The sequence below is a fragment of the Pristis pectinata genome, chromosome 20 (assembly GCF_009764475.1).
Source record: "Pristis pectinata isolate sPriPec2 chromosome 20, sPriPec2.1.pri, whole genome shotgun sequence".
Lineage (NCBI taxonomy): Eukaryota > Metazoa > Chordata > Chondrichthyes > Rhinopristiformes > Pristidae > Pristis > Pristis pectinata.
This window is the reverse complement of record NC_067424.1, coordinates 42090099-42098427: the sequence shown is the minus strand read 5'-3', so window position 1 is coordinate 42098427 and position 8329 is coordinate 42090099. Positions and strand designations below refer to the sequence as shown.

Genomic DNA, 8329 nt, shown 5'->3' with positions numbered 1-8329 from the left:
TGGGGGTTACACTGGACCCAGGTCCCACCCTGGTGAGACCAGACTGGGAGCTCCTGCATCCCGGGGCACTGGAGAGAGGCAAAGATTTACAGGGAGGTTGATGCAATGGGAAAGGGTGAAGGGAAGGGGGTCTACCCTCCCCCCTCACACCAAGAGAAGGTGGCTGGGGGAGGCTTTAAGTAAGGGGGTGGGACAGAGTGGGTGCAGGGGGGAGGTTTCTGTTGTGGGGAGGAGCAAGGCCAGTGGGGTAAGTGGGAGAGGGTCTTGGTGACGGCTGTGAGGCTTCAGAGGAATCTTCCCCACCTCCCCCAAGAGCGGTGAGAGTGTGGGACCCACCCTCGCAGGGAGGGGCTGAGGGCAGCACCCCCGGTGTTTACGGTGGCGGGTGGGGAGTTTGGACGGGAAGGGAAGGGCAGGTGGAGGGACTTACACGGGGAAATGTGGAGGGCGCAGAGGGGCCAACACGCACGGCTGGGCTGAAGGGCCTGGGTGTGCACTCATGGCATGGGGAAGAATGATGCTAAGCCAATGACTGTTTTTCGCCCCAACTTCAGACACAACAAGAGCGTTTCCAGACATGGCAGTTCGACACGGAGTATCGGGGCGACACCTTCACAGCTACTTTCACCCTTGGCAATCCTGACATCATCAACGACTCAGGTGCTGACCTCTCCCCTGAGGCATGGGGGTGGTGGGGGGAGCGCACCCTGACCATTGCACAGAAACAGCGTCGGGGGATCCCACACTGCACGGCTCAGGGAGTCCCGTGGGACAACGTGCATTCAACCAGGGCAGCAACAGACAGTGGGACTGAACGCACCTCCCTCCCCCGGCCTGCCCTCCCCCGTCATTCCCCCCATCATTACCCCCGTCCATGTCCTTCCCACCCTCCCACCCCCACCATTCCCTCCCCCCCCGTCATTCCCTCCCCCCCCGTCATTCCCTCCCCCCCCCGTCATTCCCTCCCCCCCGTCATTCCCTCCCCCCCCACCGTCATACCCTCCCCCCCGTCATTCCCTCCCCCCCCCGTCGTTCCCTCCCCCCCCCCCCCCGTCGTTCCCTCCCCTGGCCTGCCCACCCTCCTCCACTCCCTCACCCCTCACCGTCCTTCCCTACCTCCCTCTTCCCCCCCCCACCGTTCCCCCCTCCCCTTTCCCTCTTCCCCCCTCCTCCCCTCCTCCTCCCCCTCCCCTCCTCCTCCCCCTCGCCCCGTCTTCCCCCTCGCCCCGTCTTCCCCCCTCCTCTTCCCCCCTCCTCTTCCCCCTCCATCTTCCCCCCCCTCCACCCCTCCCCCCTCCACTCATCTTCCCTCCCTCCCCCCTCCTGTTCTTCCCTCCTTCCCTCCCCGACTCCCACCCTCACCCTGCACCATCCCTCCTCGCACCACCCCTACCTCCCAGCTCTTCCCTCACTCACCGCCCGTCCCACAATGTATCCTGCGCCCCACCGCCTCTCCCACTACACAACGTTCCCTCCCCACCAATCCCACAGGCATGTTTCCCTGGGCACAGCACCCAGGGAGTGGTGCTGGGGTCCCTGCAGTGTTACTGGGAGGGGAAGAGGTGAGCGGAGAGGGACGGGGAGACCACCGCTGACCTCATTGTCCGTCTCCCACCACACAGTCATCCTCGTAGCACACTTTCTCCAGAGCGTCACGCAGAACCTGGTCCTTGGGGGTGAAATGGTTTATCACCGCAGGCCGACGGAGGAAGGAGCCATCTTCACCTTGGCTGCCAAATACGCAAGTGAGTGAGTGGGAGAGCTGGTCAGTGAGGGGCGCAGGGTGTGTCAGTGTCACAGTGCGGGGTGTGTCGGTGTCACAGTGAGGGGTGCGGGGTGTGTCCATGTTACAGTGCGGGGTGTGTCGGTGTTACAGTGAGGGGTGTGTCGGTGTCACAGTGAGGGGCGCGGGGTGTGTCGGTGTTACATGGAGGAGGTCTCTGTGGTTCCCGGTGCCTGAACCTCCTCTCTGTATGCTGCAGCCTCGCAGTGGGTTGGTACGTTGAACATCGGCCGAGGCGGGGCACATGCCAGTTACTACCATCGGGCCAATGATCAGGTGAGTAGTGGGTTGAACACCGAGTCGTCACCAGTGGTTCTGCAGGCTGATTGGTGGTGTGAGTGTGTACACGGGGCGGTGGTGTGAGTGTGTACGCGGGGCGGTGGTGTGTGTGTCTGTGTGTATGAGGGTCAGTGTTGTGTGTGTGTGTGTATGTACGCAGGGTGGTGATGTGTTTGTGTATGCGGGCAGTGTGCATTTGTGTACGCAGGGCATTGGTATGCGAGTGTGTGCGCGGGGCAGTGGTATGTGCACGGGGCAGTGCTGTGTGTATGCGGGGCGGTGGCACGTGTGAGTTAGCGGGCGGCGGCGTGTGCGTATGCAGGGCGGGGTGGTGATGTGTGTGTGTGTATGAAGGTCAGTGTTGTGCATGTGTGTATGTACGCAGGGTGGTAATTTGTTTGTGTATGCGGGCGTTGGTGTATTTGTGTTGTGGGTGCTGGGGCCCGTGTGTACGCGAGGCAGTGTTATGTGTGTACACTGTGCATTGTTGTGTGTGTATGCGGGCGGTGATGCATTTGTGCACATGGGTTCTTGGTATGTGTGTGTGTACGCAGGGCAGTGGTGTGTGCATGTGCGCGGGGTGTTGGTGTGTCTGCGTGTGCGGGGCGGTGTGTGTGCGTGTGCGCATGGCGGCGGTGCGTGCGCGGGGCGGCAGTGTGTGTGTACGAGTCAGTGGTGTGTGTGTATGCAGGGCGGGGCGGTGTGTGTGCGTGTGCGCATGGCGGCGGTGCGTGCGCGGGGCGGCAGTGTGTGTGTACGAGTCAGTGGTGTGTGTGTATGCAGGGCGGTGGTGTGTGGGCGCGGGGTGGTGGTGTGAGTGTGTGCGCGTGGCAGTGGTGTGTGCATGGGCGCGGGACGGTGGTGTGAGTGTACACGGGGCGGTGGTGTGGGCGTGTATGCGGAGCGGTGGTGTGTATGTGGGATGGTGGTGTGAGTGTATGCGGGTCGGTGGCACATGCGTGTACGCGGGGTGGTGGCACGTCTGTTAACGGGCGGTGGCGCGTGCGTACACAGGGCGGTGTCGTGTGTGTTAGCGGGCGTTGGCACATGCGTACGCAGGGAATTGGCTTGTGCGTTAGTGGGCGGTGGTGCGTGCATACGCAGGGCAGTGGCGTGTGTACGTGGGGTGGTGATTGTGTGTATATGAGGGTCAGTGTTATGCGTGTGTACACAAGGTGGTGGTGTGTTTGTGTATGCGGGCGTTGGTGTGTTTGTGTTCGAAGGTGTTGGGGCCTGTGTGTACATGAGGCGGTGTGTACACTGTGCATTGTGGGTGTGTACGCAGGCAGTGATGCGTTTGTGTTTACGGGCGGTGGTGCATTTATGCACACGGGTCCTTGGTGTGTGTGTGTGTGTATATGTGTACACAGGGCAGTGGTTTGCGTGCGTGTGTGTACACGGAGCATTGCTATGTGTGTGTACGCGGGACATTGGTGTGAGTGTACGGGGGGTGTCGGAGGGGTGTGTTTGTACACAGGGTGTTGGTGTTTGTGCGTGTCCGCAGGGCGGTGGTGTGTCTGTACACAGGGCGGCTGTGTGTGTGTACGCGGGGTGGTGATGTGGGTGTGTGTAAGTATGCCGGGCAGTGGCGCGTGTGAGTACGCCAGGCGGTGGCGTGTGTGTACATGGGGGGGGGGGGGGGGGGGGGGTGATGTGAGTGTGTACAGGGGTCGGTGGTGTGAGTGAGTATGCCAGGCAGTAGTGTGTGTGTACGCAGGGTGGTGGTGCGTGTGTGTACGCGGGGCGATAGTGTGTGCATGTGTATACACAGGGCAGTGGTGTGTTTGTACACGGGACGGTGGTGTGTATGTGTGTACGCAGGACGGTGGTGTGTATGTGTGTATGCGGGGCGGTGGTGTGTGTGTACGCGAGGTGGTGGTGTGTGTGGATAGATGAAATATTCAACAAACTGATGAGACACCAATTGCCGCTCAGTCAGCCCATTCCCAGTCCTCAGGATGGGAGAAAGATTCTGTCTGTCTGCCCTCTCTGTTCCTTTCGTGATTTTCTAATCCTCTGCCAGGTCTCCCCGCAGCGTCCGACACTCCAGAGAAAACAACCCAACTTTGTCCAACCTCTACACTCTCTAATTCAGGCAGCATCCTGGTGAACCTCCTCTGCACCCTCTTCAAAGCCTCCACATCCTCCCTGTAACAGAGCGACCAGAACTGCACACAACACTCCAGATATACGGCTGTAGCATTACTTTCTGACTGTTATCCTCAGTGCCCTGACTGATGAGGACAAGCATGCCGTATGCCTCTTTACCGCCCCATCAACCTGTGCAGCCACTTTCAGGGAGCTGTGGACTTGGACCCCACGATCCCTCTGTACATCAACACTGTTAAGGGTGCTACCGTTAGCAGTGTACCGTCCCTTTACATTTGATTGATCTCCCAAAGTGCAACACCTCACACGGCCGGATTAAACTCCATCTGCCATTTCTCCGCCCATATCTGCAACTGATTCATATCCCGCTGTATCCTTCGACAACCTTGCTCACTCTCCACAGTGCCACCAACCTTTGTATCATTTGCAAAGTTACAAATTAACTCACCTACATTTTCATCCAGGTCACTTACATGCGTTGTGTTCTGGGTGGGTTCGGGACCCCCGTCTGTGGTGGATGGGTGGGTTCGTGACCCCCGACTGGTGGGTGGGTGGGTTCGGGACCCCTGACTGGTGGGTGGGTGGGGTTGGGACCCCCGACTCCCATCCCCAGCTGCAGTGGAACTACCTAGGCAGAGGGGGGCACTGATGCTGACAGCTCTCCCCCCACAGGTTCAGGTGGGGGTGGGATTTGAGGCCAGCACCCAGACCCAGGACACCACCTTCTCACTCGGCTACCAGCTGGACATCCCCAAGGCTAACGTGGTGTTCCGAGGTAGGTGGGACCTCCGGGGGGGAGGGAGCACGGGGGGTTGTGGGGAGGCAGCATGGGGGTGGCGGTGGGAAGGGACACGGGAGTTGGGGATTGGGGGGAGCACGAGGGGTTGGGGTGAGAGATCACGGGATGGGGTGGGGGGGTCTGGAGGGGGAGAGTACAGCAGGGGAATACAGAGGAGGTTTGGTGTGGGGGTGGGGGGTACAGGGGAAGTGGGGGGTCTGGTGGGGGGAGGGGATTACAGGGGTGTGGGGAGCGTATGGGGGTGGGGAGAGAGTGTAAGGGGTGGGAGAGTGGGAGGAGACGGTGGGGGGGAGGAGACAGATGATGCGAGAGGGAGGGGAGTGTGTCTGCGGGAGTCGGGGGCTCAGGCAGTGTCTGTGGAGGGAAGTGGTGTCAGTGGGGCGATGGTGCAGACCCTGCATCGGGTCACAGGTTGGGTCTGGGTGAGGGGACCCACATTGTGCAAGTGGAGATTTCTCTGAGCTGTACCATGGAGAGTGGATCTCTGTTCCTGTTCCTCTAACTGTCTCCCCTCCTCTCTTCCCCCCTCCCCCCTTCTCCCCCCTCCCCCTCCTCCTCTCCCCCCTCCCCAACCCATTTCCTCCCCCACCCATGTGTCTTCCCTCCCTCCCCCCTCACTTTCTCCCATCCAAACCAGGATCTCTGGACAGCAACTGGGTGGTGGGAGGGGTCCTGGAGAAGAAGCTTGCCCCCTTGCCTCTGACCCTTGCCCTCGGCACCTTCATTGACCACTTGAAGAATAAGTTGCAGTATGGCTTCACGGTGACAGTCTGTTGATGGTGGGGTGGAGGGGGGAGAGGCGAAGGGTTGGACCCAGGCCGAGTCGACACTGACGGACTCACCGTGCCCGTGGGATCTGCCAGAGACATGTATTGGAGCAGCATTCTTGAAATCCGGACTCCGGAACACTCTGGGCAGCCGAGCCGTCTGTAACCTCTCTGGAACCTGTCTCTGGGGTCCGATCAGTCATCTGTCTCCGCGGGAGAGGAGTTGATGAAGGGGATAGCAGCCATATCAGGGGCGCAGTGGCCAGCTGTGATGCTCCCAGTGTGTTCTGACCCAGGGATACGGAGACCAGAACTGTGCATGGGGCTCCCAGTGTGGTCTGACCCAGGGGTACAGAGACCAAAACTGTAACAGCGTCGGCCGGATCAGTGGCACCATGACTAGCTCCATTGTACATCAGGGAAGGACAAATTCTGTACAAGCAATAGTGAAGGGGGACATGATGGTTACAGGCACGGACAACGTTCCTGTGGCCGCAACCAAGTCTCCAGGATGGTGCGTGGCCTCGCTGGTGCCAGCGTCATGGATGTCACAGCATGCAAACAGGCCCTTCGGCCCAACTGTCCATGCTGACCACGGTGCCTTCCTGAGCCAGTCCCATCTGCCAGTGTTTCGCCCATCTTCCCCTAAACCCCTCTTATCCATGGACCTGTCCAAGTGTCATTTAAATGTTGTCAATGTACCTGCCTTGACCACTCCCTTCGGCAGCTCGATCCCTGTACTGACCACCCTCCGCACGAAGAATTTGCTGCTCAGGTCCCTATTAAATCTCTCACCTTGAACCGTTGCCCTCTAGTTTTTGGTTCCCTTTCCCTGGGAAAAGACTGTGTGCATCCACCCTATGAATCTCCCCCTCCGTCTCCTACACTCCAAGTTCTCTCCTTGTAACTCAGGCCCTCGAGTCCCGGCAACATTCTGGTAAATCTTCTCTGCCCTCTCTCCAGCTCAGTGACTTTTTTCCTACAGCAGGGTGACCAAACCTGCACTTAATACCCCGAGTGCGGTCTCGCCAATGCCTGTTACAAGTTGACGTCTTCGAGTGGGCACAGGACTTTCAGAGAGGGGAGGGTGAGCAGTCAGAGGTTGTTGTCCACGTTGGTACTAACGACAGAGACAGGAAGGGAGATGAGGTCCTGAAAAGGGAAGTTGGATTGAAATGAAAAGCAGGACCTCCAGGGTTGTGATCACTGCATTACTCCCTGCGCCTCCTGCGAGTGAGGGTAGCTGTGGGAAGGGAGGGCAGATCAATGTGTGGGTGAAGAGCTGTTGCAGGGGGAAGGGCTTCTGGTTTTTGGATTATTGGGACCTCTTCTGGGGCAGAGTGACCTATACAAAGAGGACAGGGAGGTTTGCTGGTGCTACATAGGAGGCTTTAACCTCATGAGGGACAGGGGTGGGACCCAGAACGACAGGTGGGGAGATGGGATTGTGTGTAGATCATAGGTGGAGGGAGTTGAGTGGAGAGAGCAGACAGACAGGAGGGAAGTACGAGAAGGTCGGTGGCTTAACTACTTGAATGCAAGGAGCCTCGGGGTAAGGTGGATGAGGCGGGAGTGTGGACCAGCACGTGGGATTACGGAAACGTGGCTGAGGGAAGGGCAGGACTGGCAGCTCAGTGCTCCGGGGTAGAGAGGTTTCAGGCGGAGGAGGAGGGGGGGTGATGAGGGAGAGCACTACAGCCAGACTCAAGGAGGTTATCCCGGAGGGATCGGCCAGTGAGGCCATGTGTGCAGAACCCGGGAAAGAGAAAGGGCGGTCACGGGGGTGGGGTTAAACTGCAGACTGCCCAGTGGTCAGTGGGCACTAGAACAGATGTGGGTGGTAACGGTGGGGGAGTTTGACGTTCCCAATGTTGCCTTATATGGGGAGCTTATATGGGGAGGAATTTGCAAAATGCATTCGAGTTTTTTGTTAAAGCAGAAGGTCAACAGTCCAGGAGTCCACAGAAGCTGGAATCCGCAGCAAAAAGCAAAGTGTTGGAGGAACTCAGTGGGTCAGGCAGCGTCTGTGGGGGCAGAGGGATGGTTAACATTTCAGGTCAGGATGCTGCAGGACTGAGAGTGTGGCGAGGGGATAGCCGGTACACAGTGAGAGAGGGGCTGGGGGGGTGATTGGTGGAACCAGGTGGGGAGGGGCGGGAGGGGTTTGTAGCAAAGCAAAAGATTTCTAATTTCCACCTATCACCTGCCAGTCCCTGCCTCACTCCTCCTTCTCACTTTTATGCTCCCTGACTCCCCTCCACACTCAGTCCCGACACAGGGTCTTGACCTGAACAACAACAGCTGCTGCTCAACCCACTGAGTTCTTCCAGTAGGCTATGCAGAGAGTTCTGCCAGGGAGTGGGCTGCACTTGACCCTGCATTAGGGAATGAGGGCGGGCAAGTGTCTGCGGAGGAACCTTTGGGAACACTGACCGTAGTTCGGTGAGCTTCACGGTGGTCGTGGAAAAAGATAAGCTGGGTCCTGAGGTTTGAGCCTCAATGTGGGGGAGTGCTGATTTTAGTGGTGTAAGACAGGACCAGGAGAGGGAGGTTGGCAGCAGGTGCTTGGGAGGGGTTTAAAAGTGAGATTGT

The 8329-nt window shown here is 58.9% G+C and overlaps 1 protein-coding gene across 1 annotated transcript; it reads left to right on the top strand.

Annotated features, from left to right (window-relative positions):
- Window positions 1-532: 532 nt before the first annotated feature.
- LOC127581008 (mitochondrial import receptor subunit TOM40B-like) lies at window positions 533-7864 on the top strand. Its single transcript, XM_052035066.1, has 5 exons — window positions 533-660; window positions 1623-1745; window positions 1983-2059; window positions 4844-4946; window positions 5608-7864. The coding sequence occupies exons 2-5, from the start codon at window positions 1682-1684 to the stop codon at window positions 5745-5747; spliced, it is 384 nt and encodes a 127-aa protein (XP_051891026.1). The 5' UTR covers window positions 533-660; window positions 1623-1681; the 3' UTR covers window positions 5748-7864.
- The last annotated feature ends 465 nt before the right edge of the window (window positions 7865-8329 follow it).